General features: G+C 37.5%; 5 protein-coding genes across 9 annotated transcripts in view; 1 reads left to right on the top strand and 4 right to left on the bottom strand.

Moving 5' to 3' along the window:
* Nucleotides 1-90: 90 nt before the first annotated feature.
* Nucleotides 91-1967, bottom strand: LOC135789568 (cytochrome b5 domain-containing protein 1). Its single transcript, XM_065299467.1, is given in 4 exon segments — nt 91-780; nt 1122-1488; nt 1545-1755; nt 1758-1967. Coding segments are annotated over 3 exon segments (720 nt in total). The 5' UTR covers nt 1903-1967; the 3' UTR covers nt 91-780; nt 1122-1124.
* Nucleotides 1968-2202: 235 nt separating this feature from the next.
* On the top strand, nt 2203-4164 carry LOC135789565 (vesicular integral-membrane protein VIP36). Its single transcript, XM_065299462.1, has 5 exons — nt 2203-2457; nt 2515-2627; nt 2690-2887; nt 2940-3102; nt 3155-4164. The coding sequence occupies exons 1-5, from the start codon at nt 2331-2333 to the stop codon at nt 3529-3531; spliced, it is 978 nt and encodes a 325-aa protein (XP_065155534.1). The 5' UTR covers nt 2203-2330; the 3' UTR covers nt 3532-4164.
* 5PtaseI (inositol polyphosphate-5-phosphatase A) lies at nt 3720-9410 on the bottom strand. 4 transcript variants are annotated; one of them, XM_065299456.1, is made up of 10 exons: nt 8899-9410; nt 8280-8834; nt 7923-8153; nt 7699-7866; nt 7324-7581; nt 7091-7258; nt 6790-7032; nt 6635-6683; nt 6447-6483; nt 5141-5241 (listed from the first exon to the last, which is right to left on the bottom strand). In XM_065299456.1, the coding sequence occupies exons 2-8, from the start codon at nt 8337-8339 to the stop codon at nt 6639-6641; spliced, it is 1173 nt and encodes a 390-aa protein (XP_065155528.1). In that variant the 5' UTR covers nt 8340-8834; nt 8899-9410; the 3' UTR covers nt 5141-5241; nt 6447-6483; nt 6635-6638. The 4 variants fall into 4 exon arrangements, with proteins under 4 accessions (XP_065155527.1, XP_065155526.1, XP_065155529.1 ...); XM_065299455.1 differs by lacking the exon at nt 6635-6683 and having other exon boundaries at nt 3720-5241; XM_065299457.1 differs by lacking the exon at nt 6447-6483 and having other exon boundaries at nt 5120-5241.
* On the bottom strand, nt 9406-10005 carry LOC135803675 (uncharacterized). The gene is made up of 2 exons (XM_065317348.1): nt 9940-10005; nt 9406-9882 (listed from the first exon to the last, which is right to left on the bottom strand). The coding sequence occupies exons 1-2, from the start codon at nt 10003-10005 to the stop codon at nt 9406-9408; spliced, it is 543 nt and encodes a 180-aa protein (XP_065173420.1).
* Nucleotides 10006-10376: 371 nt separating this feature from the next.
* The window catches only part of LOC135789567 (zwei Ig domain protein zig-8-like), a 109430-nt gene continuing 96023 nt past the window's right edge, over nt 10377-23783 (bottom strand). For both annotated transcript variants that reach the window (XM_065299466.1, XM_065299465.1), the window contains exons 4-6: nt 19553-19680; nt 14304-14472; nt 10377-11977 (exon numbers count right to left, since the gene is read on the bottom strand). In XM_065299466.1, coding sequence (XP_065155538.1) covers nt 11874-11977; nt 14304-14472; nt 19553-19680 — 401 coding nt within the window. In that variant the 3' untranslated portion in view covers nt 10377-11873. The remainder of the gene's footprint in view (nt 11978-14303; nt 14473-19552; nt 19681-23783) is intronic.

Here is a 23783-nt window from a genome sequence, read left to right as displayed (position 1 = left end):
CGTCGTAACACCTAAAAAGTTAACTAAGTCAAAATAGAAAGAGATGACTATATTAATATGGTTAACATTGGATAAAAATACGGAGCGCTAACTGTTAAAAATAATGAATGTTTAATTTAAGGCACAAAGAGGAAACAAATCAATTAATGCAAGTTATAATAAGTGTCGCTTGCAGTACCCAATTAAAACCTAATTAAAACCATTCTACATCTGAATCTAAGCGTTGAAAATCTAATTAGCAATAATTTTGTTTAATAACATGTTATTTTTGTTTAATTTTCTGATCTTTTTAGATATTTTATGCAATAAATGATTTCTGCTTTGTTATTTGCCATGTGACTAATTTAAAATTCAAATTGAAATCTGTTAATGAAGATACGCTTTACTGATTTGAAGGTGCGTAAATTTTCTGTACGCACTAGGTTTCGGTTGATGCATTTTTCTCTACACAACTCACCGCAACAAACAAAACAATAATATTTCTACAAAAAATCAATACCTGGTCAATTGTTATTGATTTGACAATAAATATTATTGTGCGTGTTTGAATTTACCGTTATCTAATAGTATTTTAGTGTGTATGTTATTTTAGTTTGTATTTCTGGTTTTACTTTGTAATTCCCAACAACTTGTATATGTTATGCATCGATGGAAGCACCATATGCCACTTAGATACGTATAATACCTGAAAACAACCACGGAACATCAAACATGCAGCAGGCAAATATTTCATGTTTAATTTATTTAAACCTCCACCTTGCATTCACTGTCGGTACGGCACTGAAACAAAGTAATGTATGTATGACGGTTAGTTAGCTTTTGTAGCTTGTAATATTTATCATTAATGCACATTTCTGTGCGGCTATTGTTTCTTGGACTGTCGGATTGTAACGCACGTCTTCGTGATGTGCAGCGTTGTCTTTTCTAGGCTGTTGGCGGTTAACAATGCGCGTTATCTCGACGTAATCTGCGGACTGTGAAGTACAGATAATTGCAATACGTTATTAAGTGTTATTAACTCAACGCCAACATGCAAGCTTGTGTTAGTAGTAAATTATAGTAAGAATTAAGAAGAGACTTTGATTGTAGTATTTCATTAAGGAGTTAATGATAATAATTACAAATCAAAACTTGCTGTAGTAATCAGTGGTATCGCTGTCGCTGCTACTATCATTGTCCAACCATTCTAGATTATCGCAGTAATAAATGAAAAGCGGCGGTATCCAGAAGTTGGGATCCATTCCCACACTGGCCATGTGATCTCGTTGATCTGGTATACCGTTTTCTTCTAAAGTTAGGTCATCTTTAAGCGGTTTATCAAAGTATCGCCAAATGTATTCGTTGGATAAACTGTTAAATATTGAATATCTTTCTTTGATTCTTAAAATGGTATCTTCCGCGCAGACATTTAAAAAAGTCTCAAAACCAAACAAAGGATTTACGATTCGTATTGGTCGCACGCGACTTGTTAACTTTCCGATTATATACCTGAGAGAATAAACAAAATAAAATATTTACTGACCGAAAAGTACATGTGGCGCCACCTATCATCCTTCCACCAAGGCGTATAATCAAGCGGTCGCCACTCTTCATTTGGAACTTGCACATCAACATCTGGAATTCTTCCGTGCGGAGTGTATGGCACACGGCAGCCGGAAACAGGATGTATATGATATTTTATATCCCCAGTGCGTTCATCGAACCAATCGGTAATATCCTTTCCAGCGAACGCTATCAAAGGTTTAACACAGTTTTGCCTTCATACTTCTCGATCAACGGTGTTACATTTGTCACTTTGCCTAGAAAAGACACCCAACAGTCACTTGGCGTATTATGCACAACCACTTCAAATGGTGCATAATATTCGGGAGTTGTGCCAGTATAATTAATTTCACTTCCCATTATGTAAAATCTTGTAAATAAACACGTTACTTCAAAAAATAATCTTGTCACAATAGTACTTTCAATTCCTACCTAGGTAGCGCTTCAAGTCCAGGGATGCCCAAACAAAAATTAAATAAAATACATCAAAACCTGTAGTTTTATCATGTTATTTACCATAAAATATATACTTTGGACTTAATTTAATAATTACAACAATAATAATTTGTTGTTAAAAATGATGTTGTAATTTTAAATGAATTATTCTAAGTTGCAATTGCGAGCACTGGTTAGGTTAAATATTTGTAAAGTGCATCATCAAGTTTCCAAGGTTGCTTGCGTCAAGTCGGCATTCCTATCGCTTCTGCCAAATATTAAATATTCTAGATTGTCTCAAAAGGGCCACACGTCCCCATCACGTTTTAAAATAGCAACTGCAATAATTTAAGATGCACTTTTCACGCCATTCCATTATTCTACAACTAGTATGTATCCAGTTGATATGCCTCATAAGAGGAGAATGGAATACAAGAGATTTTATGAAGAGAGAACACTCACTTATCAAACCATACCAAAGTAAGTGCATGCATCTAATACTTGAAGATGATATATAAAAGATATTTCTTTTAAAAGCTGGATTGAGTATACCATTCTGGGATTTTCTGGGTCATACTATGGTCACAAATGATTTTGTTAGGCTCACTCCTGACAAGCAGTCTAGATCAGGTTCACTATGGAATTCTAAAGTACATTTTTAATATAAGTTCTTAATAGTTATGTTAAATAATGATTATTTATTAAATTTTAGCCTGTGAATGTCAGAAATTGGGACCTACAAATTCATTTTAAAGTGCATGGCAATGGTAAAGAGCTATTTGGAGATGGCTTTGCTGTGTGGTATGCAAGAGATAGAATGGAAGAAGGAAAGGTCTTTGGCAGTAAAGACTTATTCTATGGCCTTGCAGTTATTTTGGATACATACAGTAATCACAATGGAGCTCACACTGTAAGTAGGTTATTTTTACCAACTAATTGAGCTAATGGACAAATTTCTATAGCATCAACACCCCTTTATATCTGCGATGGTAAACAATGGTACTATGAGCTACGACCACGATAGGGATGGTACGCACACACAACTTGCTGGTTGTGAGGCAAAATTCCGTAATTTTAACCATGACACACACATTTCGATCAAATACGAAAAAGACGTATTGACAGGTTAATATTATCTGTTCTTACCTTAGTTCTCCTACTAATTGAATATTTTTAGTGTCCACTGACATCGAAAACAAGGCAGCTTGGAAAGAATGCTTCAGCGTTGCTGGCGTTAAACTTCCCACCGGTTATTACATTGGTCTGTCGGCAAGCACCGGCGATCTCTCCGATAATCACGACATACATTCGATTCGCTTTTACGAATTGGATCTTCCCGAAGATGTTAACACCGAAGATCGTTCGCAGATTTCTCCATCAGCTACATACTTCGAACCTCCACGAGATCACGTCGACGATCCGAAACCGTCGTCGCTGGGCGGCTTCAAACTGTTCCTCCTGATGCTGATTGGTGCGTTGGCGGTGATCACCTGCGTCGTTCTCGGCATCATGTTTTATCAGCAGCAACAGCAGACGAGAAAACGTCTTTATTAAATGCGCCGCGATTTATATTAGTTTTTGTACAATACAATGATTTACATTCAATATACAGCCGATAATCATTTTCTGTCATCTAGTCAATTGATTAAAGGACAAGAACGAGAAACAACAACAAGACACAAAAAAAAACAGCGTGCCAACCAAGCTACAAGTTCTCAACAACACAATTTAAACTATGTTAGTTCCATTTAGATACGTTATCAGTTTATTCTTTTACAATTTACATCATTGTTACACCAAACATTTATTTCATCTTGGTTTTAGTTGTGGTTGCGGCGCATTCACTGAGAATATTATTCATTCGGGTTATCATTGTTTCGTCTAAATATGTACGTAAAACCCGACTTTTTCTTTTTGTTATAAGTTAATTGGACTGTTTGCGACTGATTCGATTAATAATTGCATATGCAACAAACTGTGGACATTATTACACACTTATACATCATATTATAATATTTGGTTTTCAGTTGATTTTGCATTGGGGCCAATAATGTTTTGTTTGCACCATCAAATAAGTGACAAATTCATCGCGAATGTTACAAACTGTAATATTATCATATTGGCGCGATCGGCATTTTTGTGTGTATAATTCTTAATAAAGACATATTAAATTTTGTATCGTACAAAGGGTATTATTAAGTGTACATACATGACTAGCACTTTATATTTTATTCCGTTTGGTTTCTTTTTAATATATGTTTTTTTAATCGATGATTTATGGTTGTTGTAAATATAAACTGCATCAAAAAATATTGAGTTACGGTGGGCGTGACATTTTTCTTAGCAACATGTCCATTTCGGATTCTTCGGTAAGCTGTAAGTGAGAGAGCTGAGAAGATAAAACGTTAAACTCACTACAAAGTGCAAATTCTATTTGAAATTATCTCTCTGTCACACCAAACTACTCGTAATTATTAAATACACACCACACTTTTCTTAAGATTCTTCTAATTGATCCAATCTAGTATATCTCTACGTCAATATATACTATGAAAATGTTCGAAAAGTTACAACATATATGAAATGAAATGGACATGTAGCTGCTACTTGAAAGTGGAGTAAGTCTGTAACACAGATTTCTTTTTGGAAGTTGCTTTCATAATTTGATAAGTACAATTAATACGTAGATTCCAGTAACACCTCCTCATCATTGAGTATTTCTTACTTAATGTGACTGGTAACGCGCGGCGCGTGTTAACAACATAGAATATACGTGATACATTTAAAAACATCGATAAAATATTTCAATTTTTTTTCCTCGTACACAGATAAAACAGTCACCAGTTTAACAACGATATTATTTTAGACTTCTTAAATATGTTCATCCCCATCGTATCCGCTTGCATTCCTGCATTCCGTGAGCTTGCATTGACTATCATAAATTATAAAACTATAAAACGATTATCAGCTAATCGCAATATGATAAAACTAATCATTAGAAATAATATGAAACCTAATGATGAAAAATTACGTTCAATAAGAGCTCTCTTTTTATAAATGAATTTTCATTTGTAGATTTAGAAGCAATTTAGCCCATTTTTTCAAGTTTTGTTTAGACGGTTGTCTCGCGAAATATTTTCACGGGGTTGTCGATATTCTTAATATAAATATATCTCGTCACCGTAGACGAATCGATAACGCTATCGTTACTATTCGCAATTAGAGACGGTGTGATTTTATGGTCCGCATTCCGTACGTTCAGGCCTGTTGACAAGTCATACATTTGTAGTAAGTGCACAATTTAAACAAACAGAGTACGCCAAACACTGCAGAGAAAACTTAAAACCAAACGAAAAGAAAAAATCCACAACAGATAAATGTAACTCGTCGGTTTTTACGAATTTGGAGTGTTTTCGTTTACACATTTCGCAAAATTTAATGATCACGTGTTGATAAGTTTCTCAATAAAATATGTTAATTATATTATTTATGTACATTTAATATCACAGTAAAACAATTCATGACCGAATGTCCTTCCATTTAATTCGGGTCGAAACGAAAACATTCCGCTATCACCGCGTCGTCCCAATTATGTTCATAAACAAGGCATCAACGTAACGAAAACTAAAATCTTGCATCAACGGCTTGAGCTAACAAAGCGGGCAAAATTTGTTATAGAATGCAAACATCGATTACTGTATATTGTGTGCTTAAAATGCAGGTGAAGGTTGTAAAACGAGGGATTTGTAAACGTAAAATAAAACGTGTAACTCTAAATCACAAAATACTACACCAGCATCTACAATTGCAAGACGTTTTACTACTCTCCACGTGATCGTCACAATCGTCGAGCGATTTTCGGCGCGTTGCTTTCGCATTTCGCGCGCCGTCGTCTATTTGTTCCAAAATCTTTGGCACTTTAAGCGGGTCGACCTCGCTGTATGGAAACCAACGTTGGTTCTCGTCGTGCATGGACTCGCATGGCTGCCTGTCGTCGTCGTCATGCAGACGACTGACAACCGTGCTCGTCTGCAACTCGCTCATCGCACGCGGGCGAATCGCATCCTCGTCAGCAGCTATCGTCGGCAGCTCGGCGACGTTAACATGCTGCGACACGCTGCGCGTTATCGCCATACTAGGTTTAGAGTTTTCCTTAAGAAAAGTCTCCAGCCGCTTTTTGAGCAACATTGGCGACACGCTCGTCCGACGCAAATCACTCAAAGCCACATCCACTTTTTCCTGGTTTGGCGAGTGCGATTCCGCGCTTTCAGGCGTGTACGGATCGTGCTGCAGCATGTCACGCGTCACCGGCTCGCGCAACAAGTTAGGATTGATCGTAATATCGCTGGTGCTGTGCTTGAGATAATCGCTCATGTCGATCACGTTGATGGTCACGTTTGCGAACTGACTACAGCACGGGCAATTCATCGGCAAGCAATATTCGTTATGATGACAACACGTAATAATACCTGAGTTGGTTAGGATTGACGTTCGCAAATACACCGGCTGGAAGAACAACAAATGCAACACAATCAATGTAATGTACAATACCGGTTGACTCGCAACTAAGTTTATACATGTGGCACTAAATGTTTGGCAATTATTTACTGGTGATCTTCAAATGCAAGGGAGCAACGTGAGCATGATTTTAAAATACCTCTTCACTCGCCACTCGCGAGCGACATGTGAAAATCCAAATAAACCGGCTGCAGGTACAGAATAAGAGTCATACAGCCTTTGATTTTCTTGTCAACAAGTGTAGATTTTCGTTCGAGTTTGTGTTAATTAAAGATTAATAATGATTTCACTAACCTTATGGTCTCCCATGCAGGTGTTCTGTCCCATGAGATCATATTCTATATGGTCAGTCTCATCAATTAACTTTTTGGCTGTGTGGCTGAGGAGGACGCGGTCGCACCACGCCGGGCAGCGCGTTTGCATGTAGCTCGACGCTTTCGACATGGCCTCCTCGAATGGATACGAAGGGGCAAACGTTATCGGAAATTCAAGAAGCGTCTCCTTGAACGCATCTACTTCCTTATCATATGGTTTTAACTAAAAGACAAATAAATATCAACTAAAAATACGTTTCAAGTAAAAATAAAATAAATACCCAATCGTCTGGTTGTTGACTGAAAACTCCCTGGTGATCCGCATGATTAAATTCCTTCTTGCCAACCGTGAGTACAGCGTCCTGATCCTCGTTCCGGTACTGCAGCTTGGAAAACTCGTTGTTCTTATTGTTCTGTATTCGAACGGTTGTCAGGCCCTCGGTGAGTTTCTAAATGTGATTTGTTTAGAACCGACAGGAAACGTGATTGTGATTCAAACAGGTAGTGCACATACCTTGATAACGCCGTCAGTATCGGTCCGGAAGTTGAAGTCGCCGAAGAGGATGTACGGCACGTTGTCGTACTCGTCGTTGTGGAAACGCTGCAGCGTGTGCTCAAGCGCTCGCCGCCGATTCGCACAGTACACCGACGGGTACGCCTCCATCGCGACAAAATTTGACGCGTCGTGGAACAGATGGATGTTGATCAAATCAAATACACTGCCTTCGATCGACCAACGCGTGCGAAGGAAACCTTTTCGTGACCATTTACACTATTCGAATATCGGATTTGTTAACATTTAAATACCAAGAAAATCAATATGATAGCATGGCATTGTGAAGGTCAGTTGGAAATAAAATGCTAAATAGTTAATAAAGTGAGTACTTACTTCTGGAAAAAAGTTTTGTGGAAATTTGGACTTCTCTTTGGTCTCAACTGCTTCAATATTGCCTGAATGTGTTTCTTTTCCAACACATGGAAGAAAAGTTGCTTCTTTGAAGTTCCATATTTGTACATTTTCAATGGATTCATGAATGAAGTAGAAGTTTCCTAATGCCTTTAAGGTATACACATTACTAAGATTTTAAATACATAAAATTGGGTATAACCTACTGTGAAGTGTTCTGCTGAGCTGTAATCTTCATCCAGATACACTCTGACTTTGTCATAAGGTCTCAGCTCATTTGAGGACATCAGCAAGTTGACAAAATGCTCAACATGCTTCATACTATTCTCATAGTTTTTTCCTCCAACTTCCTGGCAATGCAATGCAATAAACTTTGGTGATAGCTTTGATATTTTTGAAAGAAATTCATCAGTCCAGACTTGCAACATTACAGAGGGCTAAAAACCATAAAATCGATTTTTAATCTGTGTTCATGAACGCGGATTAATGAATGCGTGTGCGTGTATTGAAATGTGATTGAAATGAAATTGTTGATTGTTGTTATTTTGATGCGGTCCGCTTACGTTTTCGAATATCGATCCCACGTTCGCAGTGACTAGAAGCACAGGGATGCTGGTGCCCATTTTGGATCGTTCGCAGCGGCGGAATCGCCTCTTCTCGTTGTCAGGAAAACAATGCGCCGTGAAGAGCGCGCGCCGCCCGCGGCAGTAACTCACTGGCGTGCCGTGACGATTCGCCTTGACGACGCGAAGCCGTCGCTCGACATCAACTTGTTATTGCGGCACACATCGCCGCCCTGCCGCCGTCGCACTGGCCGCGCGCGACATCCTTTCATTCACGATCTTCACGAATCACGCCGATCGTGGCCGCCGGCGAACTTCTTTGAATCGATTGCGCCCTGAACACGCAACGATGCCCACCTGTTTACACAATTTATTGTGTAAATACTATACGGGGTTTGCTAGTGCGCTTACTCCTCGTTTGCTCGCGCAGCTCGGTTTAGCGCGCGACCGCGTCTAGCGTACAACTACAACTGGCTCGGCGGTGTTATTATTGGAGCGCAATCCCGCAGCACCACCAATGCCGACTGCGAATCGAGTGCATGCGTGCGCGCTAGCCTACAGCAAGAAAAGATCTTGTTTTTTTTTAATATTCAGGGCGTATATACGATTATTAGCTCACTTTCAGAAAACTGTTTTCCATACAACAACCACAATATTTGTATTTTATAATTTTCATGATCGTTGACATTAGGCAACCAACATGCCAAAGAAATTCTTTTATTGGCAATTTTTCAGTCAACTCGCATTTTGTTTAAATTCTGCCAAAAAAAAACTTAAAATAACACAGTCATATATTAATTTCTATAAAATAAAGATAGCAACATTCATTGAAGGTAACCAAATACGTAATTATACTGTGAACTTGTAAATGAATGCAAAGAGCCTTGATTTTACCATTAGCGATTAGGGGGCGTTAATTACCCACGTTATGCCTCATGAATTGTGTAAATTTCGTGTAGTAAACATCGTCATCGCTAGACGTGCGTCAATATTGATTATTCCATATCTGGTGAAGACGGGGTCATCTAACTAGAGCGTCGACCGGACGTAACATTTATAGAAATACATCCACAAATTATATTTTCTGTTATAATTACATACAAAGTGTACTGAACAAGAATTTATCTCAAAATTCTGATTTTATTTCTTCCAGTTCTGTTATTAAATTTTCCAGCTGACTAAGTTTCATTTCAAAATTCAGCATATCTTTTCCATCTTTGACATTACTGATACAACTCAAATCTACCTGCACCAAAGGTTCACTCAATGAACTCAACTTGGAACTACCCATTATCCACTTAATTTTCCAATCAATGCTTTCTACTAATGGAATGTTACTCTTTAGTAATTGTTCTTTGATCACAGCTCTATGAATATCCTTTTTTCTTATATTAAAGCATGTTTCAATTTCTTCAACATGTGTACTACTTAAATCAGAAAGCTGAGGTGAAAATTCATCCTCAAATATGTATTTCTTGTAGAGAGCTTGAACAAAACTTCTGGCTTGTTTATGTTCATCCACAGACCATTCAATATCATCCATGCCATTGTAAAAGTTTTCTTGTTCTTTTCCTACCAGTTCGTCAACACATTGATGTAAAAACTACAATAATTTAAACTGTTAAATTATATATCTTTGAAATATATTGATAGGCCGTACCTTTTTTAATACTGTACTGTTTGTTAATTTAAGAAGACAATTTTGATCAGCCACTGTGTTTGCCATTGCAAGTTTTGTGTATAAAATGATTGAAAGTTGTGAACAATCAGGTTATGTTGCAAGATACATTTGTCTAAATTAGTTTACAATATTTAATAAGCACTTATTTATATTAATACTTTATCAAAAATGATAGGAATATTATATTTGTTGAGTATAATTGTTAAGAAGTGCTTACCTGTCAAGGTAATGATTAACAACTTAAAAATTATATGTGTGCTGCTGTCTAGTGGATTTGAAGGTTGTGCTTTATAGTAATCGTCACTAGGTGGCGCCACGCTTTCCACATCGAACGAAAAATACAAGGAGAACTTGAAATATAATATGTTATAAAAGGAAAATATAACATTGATCATGGTATGCAAATCAATTCGGTATTTCGGAATAAAAGTTTATTGGTTATTAAAATTATTTAGTGTCGGTTCTTCACAGAGTTCATATATATTATTTTTTATACATAAAATGTGTCGTTGGAACTTAAGAAAATAAATCAACAATATATTTGTATATCATTCATAATTCATCATTTTTCTCATTGTCCTTAATTTACTACGAAGAATGCGAAGATTCTTTGCCATTATACTTAATATCATCAATAATAATAGTAATTCTCATCATTAATATCATTTATATACAAGTAGATGTCTACATGAAGATGTCTCATAGTTTACGTTATTTTGAGGTTCTCTTTATGCATTCATCATGGGAGTAAAACATCATTTAAATGTTGCGCTTCAGTGTGTTGCTCATATATATTTGTATTTCATTTATTTTGCTTCACTTCACTTAAGAATGTTAACAACTTAACTTACACTCGTAACATCATCATCATTCGCACACGCTGCGTTCTTGCCGCAATGTATATTTTATATATGTAATGCAGGATTCACTTAATCGGTATGTTACATCATTGTATTCACATCATTTATTCCAAATAAATCGAGTGTTGACGCGCATCGTCTTCATATATTAATATAATTTTTCTTATTCGTTCATTCTCTTTCTTAGTACGTCTAGGGACATTAGACATTATGAAGTATCAGTTAAGTACAAACAAATATAGCCACATTTATTTATTAAGTTATCGCTAAAAAGTATTGATTTATTACTAAATACGTGATGTGGATAAATCGCGATTTAGAGCAGTTTTAATGATGATTTATTTTCTCGTTTATTACTTTCTTACTTCTTTTTTTTTTACTTAAATTTAATGTTCGACATTAACCAGCAAACGACTAAAGTATAGCGTAACATTTTTTCTGTCTCTGTTTCTTATTCATTATTTTCGTTTTATGTGTTGAGTGAGTTCATTAATTTGTGGCTTTTCATTCTTCTTTTGTCTTTTCATCTTGTAGAATAAATTAAGCAAGTGTACAAAGAGTCTTTGATCTTATTTTTTCTCTTTATCTATCATCAGCTATTTGAACAAATTTAAAAAAAATTCAAACATTATTCTCACACAGATTTGCTAGTCACATAGAATATAAACAAAAACAAAAACATTTATCATGTTATTTGATTCTAACTAGTAGTCTGAAAAGTCCTTATACAATTAAATATCTTAAACATTCACACTACAATTAGATATTTATGATGACATTGATCAAAGACACTTTGTATGCGCTCATATTGACTTACTTTTATAGTTTTTTTTTGTTTTCTTATGCTATACTTTTTTGCATCATCGGTGTATTTAATGTTCCGTGTTCTTGTGTACTGTAGCTGCATATTACAATAATTAATGTATTTATTTTAAAATCATTTGTCCATTGTTCTCTTTCTTCGCTTCCATCGCCTATATAAAGTATAAAATAGCAAGAAATATCAAGACCTAAATCAAAATACAGTAGAAAAATAAACAACAACGCCCAGAATTAACAATAAGTGGTCAACAAAAGTATAGTTAGTAAAGCAAATACATTAACAGTCGAGCCCATGCGCTGATTGCCACCGTGTTGCATCGCCTCGGGGTGTTCACCTGCAACGGAAAGCAAAATGTTTCAGTTTCCACAAAATCGCACACACGCATCCACCGCTCACATATGCACACAATCATTACTTTGGTGCGTGGAGCGTGTGCAACTATATACTTTGAAAACGTGTACAACATGCCAAGGGAAACACAATTTAATGGCGGACGAGGTTGAATTTTTGTTTTGTATTGCATTGTGCTGTTTTGATGTTGTTCGTTTTGTTGTTCCCTGGTGTGTTTCTGTTGTTTTCTGGTTACTATTCGGTTTTAGTTGCGAGCGGTAACGACGAATTGTAATGTATCAAAACGTATCGCATCAGAGCGCAAATGAGCGCCGGTTGTTTACAAAAATGAACTACTTATAAACGTAAGGACGTAGAAGAAATGCCCAGCAAACACTTGCCGTCAACAAAAGGATACGCTTACACAAGGCTCACATATACCTACATCAAAAACCCGCACGTGAAAAAAACAGTTTCCCCAAAGAAACGGAATGAGGAACGGAAAGAAAAGGCACAAACTTATATAATACAGAAGTTGCGTGCTTAATATATTTTTCGTGACCTAAAGAAATCATGAGCAGAGAAGAAAAGCGCACGATTCTAAACATTATAAATGTATTGTGCGCCACGATATAACGCCGGCTAATTTAATCAATATTAACAAAGTTTTCCAAACGTATGATGCATATAATGAGTTTGACCCATGAGTTGTTCCAAAGCATTTTATCATATGAATTAGTAATTTATTAATTCCTTTAAGATTAATTGTTATATAATAAAAATATTACTTCAATACACCATGCGGAATTCCCTGTATAACAACGTTAATATTTTGTAATTTTGATAATTCCACAAAAAGTTACAAGAAAATAAAATTGTATCTTTTATTATCCAATGTAGAATTGGATACTAAACAGATAAGTAAACAAAATCCTGAATATTAGTTGATTAGTTACCGAGTAATGAATTAATAACAGTACCAATATTTTTAATGAATATTTTGCCTAGGTATATTCCATTCAATTTCAACGTTTGTTACTTTCACGTTTTCATACATGTCATACGTATGAAACAACTTGGAAACAACTCTTGACATGGTGTACATACAGAATTAAAATTGATGCAGACCACGCAACGCATTTCGAAATTATTCTACGCATGAAAATGCGTCGAAGCATAAAGAAATAAATATACATCTACGTATTTATTTTGTTAAACGCGTAAAAAATTACACGAGAATGCGAACAAAAACTCGGATGACATAATACCATGTTGGTATGTCTCGTTTTTAATTAATGCCCGAGCATGAATGATACAAATGTTTGTGTAAACGTATAATAAAGATAGTAAATGTTTACGTTGTTTATAAGTGTTTTTAATTAAAACATGACAACGTCGCTGGCGTTATTTAATTAAAAAATATGTTTTTAAAGTGTTGATTTTGATCCTTCAACGATAGTGTCATGCTATGCATTTTTAGAATTAATTTGAGCATTTTAATCCTGGCACTGGTAAAAAAAAGAAATAAATGAATATGTCGCGCAAAGTACAAACGTTGAATTTCACTAATTGTTTATGAACGGAACACCTAGCTCGATGCTTAACCCAAATTAATCACCTATATCAGACCGCGCATCGTCGTCATTGATTACCATAATTATATTAACGACATGTCAATAGGATCGAGTCAATGTCGTGTAAATAATGGTCAGTAGTGCGCATCCCCTGGAATGACATGAATGACAATTGAATGCATTCATACTGTAAAACCTAAATAACCAAAAACACTGCAAAATTTATGCATTCTGTGTGTTCAAACAGTTAGAATTTTATAATTGTGATGTTGTTATACAAACTAGCGCAGATTTGATTATTGTATTCAGATTATATAAATTTAATTACAATTTAAAGCTAGTTTAATTAATTTCCACCAACTTGTTTGTGCGGCATATTATGAATCATTAATTCCAGTGACGAAAGCTCTCATTAAAACGCCGCCCCTTTGTGCGAGTGATAATTAGCAGTATTACTTTCAGTAATATGACGCACACAGCAAATTTCACAAACAGGTGTGTTTTATAGTAGTAAATTTGCCGTAGCATCATAAGTGTAAAACAAAAAAAAAGACTTCAACCATAGTTTTATCAAAGCTTGAGTGGTTGCATAATAAGCTCATTATTGTGTTTTGTTGGCTTAGAACCTGCCAACTATCTTCATTTAGTCATTGTCTTGTCAAAAAGTAAAACGATACTGATATTGTAAGTAATGTGGTTGGAAAAAATGTTTTGTGATTTGTAATAGAGGTAAATCAGAGAATGCGAATTACTTACCATTTAATACGTGTACCGTGACGTTGGCAGGACGAGCATTAGATGGATTACATTGATAATTGCCGGAGTCGGTCGGCCGAGCTTTCTGTATAAGCAGCACGCTGCGGCTGGTCTCGCCTCTCTCGGTCGCAACGCTGACGCCGCCTCGGGCGCTCGAATAGCTTATTATCTGCAATCACATAATTAACAACCTCGTTACTGCATGGTGCGCCCGGCTAGTTTCTAGCAGTGGTTGGCAGGCGGTCGGTAGGGATCGGGTATTGATTTGAAAAGTGGTCGAAGGAACACGGCGCCCGTTTCGAACGCGCGCCCATTTCGCGCTAATTTGTTGACGTTGCGTAGCTCGCGGTTTCTGCGAAAAACCTCCAGCAGTGCATCAGCAACATTGTAGTTTGCTTGTTATTAAATATATGCCTGCTGAGTTTATGTTGCCAATGAGGCAACTGATAATTTGATTATCCTGCTTCGACATGCATCACGCTGCAATGCCCCGCGGGCAATAAATGTTGTCATGCGCACCGAATTGTAATTCCATGTGCAGAATGAAGCACACAAGAAACAAGCGCGTTAACAATGCGCATCATATTCAATGCCCTTTATGTGTCGTAAATTATGACGCGCAAAACAAACTGTCCTTTTTTTGCTTTTGTCAGGTGGCCTTCTTTCGTGTCTGCCGGTCGCTTTATGGTTTTTATTCTTGGTTGGTTTTGAGTAAGTACCAGTTTAGCATTGCTCAATGGTTTTATCGCTGTTCGCTTCAGGCCTGGCCCTTCGCGTTTGTGCTAATAAGGTAGCCAGCTAGAGTTCACTGCAACGAGTCGATGAAGAGCAGTTCAGAGACATAAATAACGTTTTATCGACGCAAAAAGTTTATACCTATTTTTTCCGGGCTTAAAATTCAACCCTTTTTACATTTTATGTGTCTCCTATAGAATCAGCGGGTGCTTTAACTCGTTAAGTTCAATTTTTCTTTATAACTTGTCTTTATATTTCATTATCAAAAAGTATAGTACGTAAAAGCTTTTTTGCAAAGATATTCACACCAAAAATATGATTTTTGCGCCTAAAAACCTTAGAAAAGTAAAAATTTACCTGGAATTGTTATGAGAAAAAGTTTAATACACAAAAAATAAATAGCGTGATACACAATACACTATTAACAAAGCCGTTTCCCTTTTTTCATTCTATAGCTAGTAAATTCTTATAATGCAGAAACGCGGATGAACTTCATAATTGTGATAAATGTGCCTGATGCGTGTTATACCTTAAGAAGATAAATTGATTTGGCCATTTTCGTTTTCACAGCATTTAAGGATTTAATTTAGCGCCTACTGGAAATCTCCGCGCCCGTATTGAAATGGGCGTCCAGGGACGCAAGACACGCTCGATTCCGGCGACTTTCAACTCTAAAAGGATTATTTATTAACTCGCCATCGTATGTATGCTTTTGCAAATCGCTACTTTTTACGCTCGACGGTAAGTGCATTCATGCGGAATTTCCATGAAAGCAATTTTTAACCACAAATTTTGCAAAGTATTTCCCTTCCGCATACGTACGGTGTGTGAATATGTGTGGGAGTGTTTTTGCTTTCCCGTCGGTATATTTTAATTGAGTTTTTCTAACACTGAGTTGCCCATCGGAGCGTTGCAGAGTATGGTTGGTTACTTCCTCGCGTCGGAAAAATTCAAATATTTACATTGAATTTGTTTGTCCAAGAAAAGGACGACGACGATGGCGGCGAAATCCGTGGCGGCTGTGACCAGGATTCGATAGTCGAGCGCTGTGTTTGTATTTCCAAAAAGCAAACCTAAACGAAAGTGAATCAGTACGTGCAAAACGTACGAGTTGCTTCGCATCGCCCGGCACAAAATGGCGCATAGCGGATACCGGATGCTGAGAGTACCAGCTTTTGCTAGCCTTCAAAATAAATTATTTAAAATCAATCCGTCTAGAGGAGAGATTCTCGCACGACGTGGCGACAAACTATCAAACAGGGCAAGGTTTTGACCTGAACATTCGACTTCTCATTTCTGCTTTATGACCGTCTGAATCTGAGGGTTTTGCTTTGTGTTCGAGTCGTCCGCTTTCGACATCTAATTGCAAGCCTCTACAATCTGCTGACTCTGCTATTGGCTTTACCTTTGACCGCCCGTTAGTGAAGCATCAAATTTCCTTGTGTTGTCATCGTCATATGAATTCCAACACATTGAATTCTCGCAACATTGTAGCAACTTGAGAGGAACAAAAATTGGTCGGATTTTAGTGAAGCTGCTCTAAATATTTATTTTTTTTCTTTGAACCTCTAGACTCACTAACTGGGTATGTTGGGTACGTAAGGAAAGATAAATGATTAAAACCGGAACACGGCTTCGCTTAAAAGTTTCGATGAAGGTTAGTGCTTGCGCCACTAAAACCTAAAAGTGAAATGGTGGAATGTTGGATACTAAAACCGGAAACTGTGAACATCTCTCCAAGCAAACAGGAGCGAATTTATTTTTCAAAATCTAATGTTTTTCCTCTAAAAATGCAATAAAAAATATAAGAAATTTAAAAGTAGAATATCTCTGAGGTGTAAAAGTAGTTTAAGAACCTGATACACCCCTGAAGATTTAAAAATTGTATTTTAAAACGTTCATACCAAAGCTAAACCCAAACAAAAACTCTCAAGCGCAGACAAGAGCGACGCATATAAACTTTGATGCTTTTATCGAAGTTATTATAACATCGTAGAACGTGTTCGTTTTAAAAAGTTTTTCATTCAGAATTTCAGCGGCTTGCGACGGGCGGCATACTGTTTTCTCCATTATACAGAAAACGGAAACAACATCGACTCGAGATTAGGACTTTTATAATACCTGCCGTGCTTGGTGCCCGGCGCCTTCGCACTTGCTAAGTACTTCTTATCACCAGCAGGGAAATTGCCTAGAGGCGGCAGCCCGTCGTTCACTGGATGCATTCAAAGTATCTGCACGCGGTCGAGGTATTAACTTGATTAATTAGTTTCCGGAGTGTGTTGGAAAGAAAAATCGGCTTCAAACATGTTTATCCCGGTGAAGTAAGTACATGAGTAAAAGTAATCAAAGTTTTATTGAAATGAAGTTTTTTCGAGGAACGGAATGCGCGGTATTAGAAATGTAAGTCAAACAGATGAGGGCAATTAAAAGCGGATTTGCACACACTGCGGATCGATAATAGTCATCAATTTTAAGCATCAAAAAATAAAAATAGAGCGTAATTTGCATCTTCTCATCCGTTGCACGCGAGGTATTGGGCACACGCGCTCGTCTGGCGTCGAGAAATTTAAAGTCGTAAGCTGTAATTAATAAGCGAATTTAACTACTTTATCAAACTTTGCTTAATTAATGTGAATATGAGTTTTTGTTTTAATAAGCCATTAGCGACGCCGCGAGCGTCGCTGGTTCTCGAAATGGCATGGTCGGAATTTACGCACCTCGCGCCTACGCTCATTCGTTGGCGGTTGGCGCTCATCCGCGCGCATTATTTTCACGTTCTGCGCGCGGACCCGCCGACAGCAGTTCGGGACATTTGCGCCGAATGATTTTCGGTTTATCTTTCGCGAAATAAATACGGCGTAATTCAAGCACCGGCAGACAAGCATCCGAGCGCAACGGCGAGCACACGAGACGCACAAAGTAAATTTAATATCAAAGACATTTTTGTCCGTCTGTCTGCTCGCAGCGAGTCAGTGAATAATGTACGTTACGAATTTGCGAGGCAGCTTACGGCAATAGAAGGGGTGTGCGGAACAATACAAAGAGTTGACGGGCAAGGGTTAGTGGTTTATTAATTACAGCGCCAAGAACGGTATGAATTTGCAACAAATTGGCGGCACGTTTGCCCCAACGCGGTGAAAATGCAATGTTATACGATACTCCAAAGCATTATAAACTCAAATGCAGTTAGGTTCATTAGAATTTAAATTTTATGTTTTAATTTCGTGTAAAACTATTAGACAACAATTATTATAAATACAAACTTTGTTATTGTAGGGGTTTTTACTGTGAGTACCACGTTGGGTGGGTTTAAAATTTTAAATTACCCCGGATCTGTTGTCGGACACGAGTTTCGGTTAGAAACACGCAGGTATACTGTGCGACGTGGCCGACGAAGGGGCCAGAGACTGGAGATTTCACCTTAGGCGTATGATGTTTTAGATCTGGCGTACTTATGCAGGATAAATTCGGTATATAAACATACCTCGCGAGCGTTGCTAACCCCGGCGAGGGTACATTCTAGCGTTACGCTCGATCCTAGATAATATAATACAAAATTCGTTCGCATACCCGTGTGGCCCGTATTGTTGCAGCCGGAACAGTTACGTTCGCAATTCTGCCATTTTCTGTGGATACTCATCTGTGTAAGTGTGCCCATCCTCATCGCCCGCAAGGCCTTCAAAACGCAATGAAACATGAAACATCGATTCGCGCAGCGTGGACGATATTAATCGACAGAATTTAAGTTACAATACACTTCGGATACGTGTTTGGTCCAAGTTATATTTCTGTTCAGCGCACATGTCGATTGTGTTCGAGCTAAGAAATACTGGTTGTTATACAAATAAAGCTAAAATTCGCCATTTCAGAGGAAAAAACTAAATTTTTTGACTTAAACTCATAAAATATTAATAAATATAATTATTTGTAATTATTATTATGTTTTATCTGAAATTTACGGTTTATTTTGTTAAATTTTGTATTTCTTGAAGGGGCTGTATATGAAAAAGTCTGGTATGAAGAGACCACAGCGGATGCGAATGCCCAATAGCCCCAATACAATTTGTACAATCAATGATCATAACGGAAAATTCAATGACATTTTCTAAGGTCGTTAAGTACAATAGACTGTAGCATTTGTATTGCCATTGCGTGCACATAGAAATTTCTCTCCGCTTCGCCTTGTTTTCAAAATATCCAGAATATAAATTGAATATTTACAGAACGGCTTAGCTAACGCAGTAGATATTAATATTCGTGCGCTGTATTCCAACAAAAAAGTAATTAATGCTCAAATTTAAGCACATTATTATTATAGACCTGATCCTTCCTGAGCGCGTTCAATATCCTACGAGGATTTTTTTTATAAAACTTTAAGCACAGCTTTAATTTTTTTCTCCGCGATGGTCTCGAGATGGAGCTGGAGCGCTAAACGCAATTTCCCGCGCGGAATTTAATTATGAAAAGTTTGGCGTGGGCGCTGCAAGAGTGAGAGTTCGATCATAAACACTTACCGCATCGTTGTGGTTCCAGTAGATGTAAGCCGGCGGCTCCGGACTGTGCCGTACCACGCAGGTGAGGTTGATGGTGCTTCCGCGATCGATGAAAAGCTCCGGACCGCCGACGATTTCAGTATCTGGCTCTGTAATACAAGAAACGTGATCGGAATTATTATACGTTCCAATATCCTTCTAACGGCGTGGCTAAACTCGCCCTTATATATATTGCGGCGCTCGAAGGAGAACAATTTGACGATTAAGGGATGCGGACGCCCCGGACAGACCACACTGGGTTCTCTCATCGCGTATTCAAATTGGCGCACCAATTCATTTAGCCATTCTGCTATCCGCCCTCGGCCCTTTCGATGCCTAAGTGGCCGTCCTCGAGCAACGCATTACAATACATATAATTATATCAACAGCGAGACGGTGATGCCATTTATTTATAGTCGAAACCGTTTTGAGATGCGCATTAATTACAAGACTAAAATTTTGGTCCTGATTGATTTCGAATCCGATACGGCTTGTGTTAATGTTTGTTATTAATTTCATACTTTCATGTTTTATTCCATAGTGTGTGGTGGTTAATATTCAAAAGGCCACACAATCGAATAGCAGTGTGAAGGTGGCGTGGGATTCTAGCGAAAAAAGCGCGTTGAATTATGAATGGCGGCCGACGTGTTCCACTTTGATCGGATTTTTTATTTCCTCTTCGCTCTTTCTTCGAGCGCATGCGAGGGCTCTTGTTTCGACGCGGCGGCAACTTGCGCGCACGTCGCAAACCATCAAAAGGAGATTTTCATGTTGGGATCAAAACATTTTTATGAGATTTATGTGCTTTTCGGCGCGCCGCTTTACGCACCTATCTGCCTCGTGCTATTAGGAGCAAATTCAATAAGTATCGAACCTTTTGGCCTCAGATCGTAGGGTTTCGCCAACCCACCGTGGTGTGCCTTGCCTCTCGTAAGTGTAATCTCGAAACGATATATCGTAACAAATTCAATAAAGCGACTTTAATAATCAATTGTTGTTAGAGTCAAGAAGCGAGCGGGCGATAAAAGCCTTTTGAAATCCAGATAACATGCCATAACTTAAAATTCTCGCACGAGGATTCGGATTTTCACACAAAAAGATACAAATAATTCAAACAAATTGTTCTATTCTATTAGGTATGATTTATAATTTAGAAACATAATTATTTTTGTGAATTTGGTGCTTTACGCGCGAGTTGTTGATAATATCATGGTCAACTAAGCACATTTCAACATTCTACAACTTCCATTACTTCTGCGAACGTAATCGTCCATCCAAACGTGTGTCGTTTGTGCTGCTGACGTGTCGTCGCGCAAAACGACAACACGCGTCTACGTTTCTATTTATTTACTGCTTCTAGTTCTCCCATTGTTTTTTACAACTCAGGCAGCATTCAAAACAGGAAATTACAAGTGTCACGACAGAAAGAAAAATCTTAAAGTGTGAGCATCGTCAATAAATTGCCCATGCGTCATGTGCACGTCTATCGATTGCTTTGCAGTTCAACGGCTGACGCATACAAAGAAAAGAAAAACACATAACTGAAAGGTATGTACACATATTATGTATGCATAAGCAATAAAATGCAACTTCGCTGCTAATTTCGGAAATACATAAATATCCGCAGATATTTATGTTTATTTTATGTTTGCCGATAGTAATTGCTTGTAGTGTTAAAGAAAATTGCTAGTTTTAGTGCAGGCAATTTTTCCTTTCCGCCTCATACCAAATTGAATACGTCGGCAGTTTAGATTGCTTGCCATTCAGGTGGTAGGCAGACAGTCAGCGCTATAGTTGGCACTTCAGCCAGTAACCCGGCGCCTCCACCACCCCAACAGCGCGTATGTGCAGGGAGGCTCGACGATGTATAATGTGCGCAGACGACGAATTTCTATTATAGTCGTCGTTAGATCTAATCGATATTTATGTATATTCCAACAGGACAGAAATGTATTTTTTAGTGCCTGCGTCGCCGTAAAGTTGCAGTCTACCTTCGTCCATCATACGAACACACTGGCAATTTATAGTTATCGTTGTAGCTTAGTTAAGGACAACGATAAGATAGAAAGCAAACAGGATTATGCTCACGACTGCAGTATAAACTCGTGAACGGCGGCAAAGTCCTGAATGGCAATTCACACGCAAGGACGACGGCCCCAAGGGCCCAAACGTTTTGTATTATAATAATGTCGCGGCGATTAGCTTTCATGTTAGATGTACTCCTATCGTGCGTACGCAACAATCGACAATGCGTTCAGTGCATTAATCTAAATTTTAATTGTGAATGCTCAGCGTTGAATAGAATTAGCGATATTCATATTATTCCGCCACCGATGCCGTACTCATATGCATATTTGCATTAATGCTATGTGCTTTTAATCTCCTTATTATAATGACCAGTTTGATTATTTTACACGATCCACAATCATAGAGGTAAATCGGAAATATTATTCCAGTGTTTAAAACGGATCAATTCAAACCCCGACATTTATGATATTGGTCATCAAAATATTCGAATAATAGAATAACAATGGTATTATTATTTTGGTCGCATTATAATCGCTAGTTAAAAATTCCGTCGCATTCTTATCAAATGCAGCAGGTCTTAATTTGCCATAATGTCCTTCGTCCATGCACATGCATGCACCGCAATAAAAATCTCGTTCGTGCAGCATGCACATATCGAATCAAAGGAAATTTAACGAGATAAAGGAGAATATTTCAATAGCGACCGACCGTAAACATGTAAATAAATGAATACGCGCTGCCGAGTTCAGTTAGCCGCCGAAGCTTTTAGCGACGCGCGTGGAAATATTGCGTACGGCAAAGATTTTATGAGCGAGCGAACCGGCGACGAGGCAAAAGTGAAAAATACGAAAATAAAAAGCGAGCAATATTTGTCTTGGTGACAATTTATTTTATTTTTTTCGCGCGCGCGCACACGCTCGGAATTTATTTATTTCAACTAGAACGAGGCAAGAGGGAAATGGAATTAGACAAAAAAAATTGTACGCACATGACTTATAAAAGTCAGCATTCAACAAAAAGCAAAATATATTCAAATGAATGAATAACTTTTTTGAAAATGTTAGGTTTTACGTGAAACTATCCACAATCAAATTTTTAATTTCCTGCGTAGATAAATAACTACTGTTCTAAAAAAAATAAATTTAAATTTACGGCCAATTCTAATTTTATTTCTTACAGATCCTTTTTTACGTCATTCTGTTTATTTCATTTGTGGTGATCGCTCTGTGGCATTGAAGGTTACACCCCGAACAAAATACGCGAGTAAATTTATGCAAATGTGAAATATATAGAATGCTTCAGTTCGTTTCTTTGTGCGTGATCATTTACCACTATTATGGTCGGGATTATCACCAAGTCAAGTGTCAAGGGCGACTACAAACTTTTTATTTCGCAGTAAATCCCAAAGCGTCAGCGATAAATTAGCAGTGTCGTTCGCGGAATGCACTGAAAACGACACTTTGTATAAGACATAGTTGCGCCATAGACAATATATAGAAATGGCGTCGGCAAAGTTACACAACAAGCAAAACAATAATTCACTTTTATCACCTTAGCGAAATGGTTTCTTTTTAAGTGCCGTTTTGTGCGCGCGCGTCTGATATCAAAGCGTTGCTTCTGTTACTTTTGTATACATTTTTTTTTCAAATTGCCGCAATTTTCGGCGATAAACATACACGAACGCGTGCCCAATTTGGAAAATTGTATATCGCGAATAAATTTCGCCGATAAATGACCTTGTTTCGTGCGCAGAGTGAGCATACAAGCCGCACGCACCTCGCAATCTTGCGAGCATCGTTTTGGCTTTAGCTTTTGACAATCTTTGTTGAAAATGCATACGCTGTGTGTACACTGTACACGGATCACGTTAAGCCGGATATATAAGCGGAAAACTCTTGGGTTTAAACTTTTATTCTTTAAACTTCGCGAGGATTTATTCTTTTGTGCGCATATATGATTTAAATATCATTAAATTTCAATATTTTTAAGTTTACAAAGTTTTACTGCCGATTTTCTTCCATATTGCATCAAAATTGCAACAATTTTCATACAAAAAATAAAAATTATATTAAAAGGATTATATTTAGACGCAATTGCTGTGTAATAAAAATTGCACCCTTTTGTTGCCAAGCAGTTGGCAAATATAACAAATTGCAGCACAAGTCGAGTGCCGCACGCATGTGTT

The sequence above is a fragment of the Atheta coriaria genome, unplaced genomic scaffold (genome assembly GCF_025399875.1).
Source record: "Atheta coriaria isolate IRGN ID8LTWV9N9 unplaced genomic scaffold, Caltech_Dcor_3.1 hic_scaffold_3_pilon, whole genome shotgun sequence".
NCBI lineage: Eukaryota > Metazoa > Arthropoda > Insecta > Coleoptera > Staphylinidae > Dalotia > Dalotia coriaria.
The sequence above is the reverse complement of the archived record's forward strand: the minus strand, read 5'-3'. Positions and strand labels throughout refer to the sequence as shown.

Excerpts from the sequence above, each read along its gene's own strand:
- LOC135789565 (XM_065299462.1), top strand. The coding sequence starts at position 2,331 with ATGCACTTTTCACGCCATTCCATTATTCTACAACTAGTATGTATCCAG. Across the intron at positions 2,458-2,514 it reads ACTTATCAAACCATACCAAA|CTGGATTGAGTATACCATTC; the intron begins GTAAGTGCATGC and ends TTCTTTTAAAAG. Across the intron at positions 2,628-2,689 it reads GTTCACTATGGAATTCTAAA|CCTGTGAATGTCAGAAATTG; the intron begins GTACATTTTTAA and ends ATTAAATTTTAG.
- LOC135803675 (XM_065317348.1), bottom strand. The coding sequence starts at position 10,005 with ATGGCAAACACAGTGGCTGATCAAAATTGTCTTCTTAAATTAACAAAC. Across the intron at positions 9,883-9,939 it reads ACAGTACAGTATTAAAAAAG|TTTTTACATCAATGTGTTGA; the intron begins GTACGGCCTATC and ends AAATTATTGTAG.
- 5PtaseI (XM_065299454.1), bottom strand. The coding sequence starts at position 8,339 with ATGGGCACCAGCATCCCTGTGCTTCTAGTCACTGCGAACGTGGGATCG. Across the intron at positions 8,154-8,279 it reads TGGGATCGATATTCGAAAAC|CCCTCTGTAATGTTGCAAGT; the intron begins GTAAGCGGACCG and ends TATGGTTTTTAG. Across the intron at positions 7,867-7,922 it reads GCTCAGCAGAACACTTCACA|GCATTAGGAAACTTCTACTT; the intron begins GTAGGTTATACC and ends TATACCTTAAAG.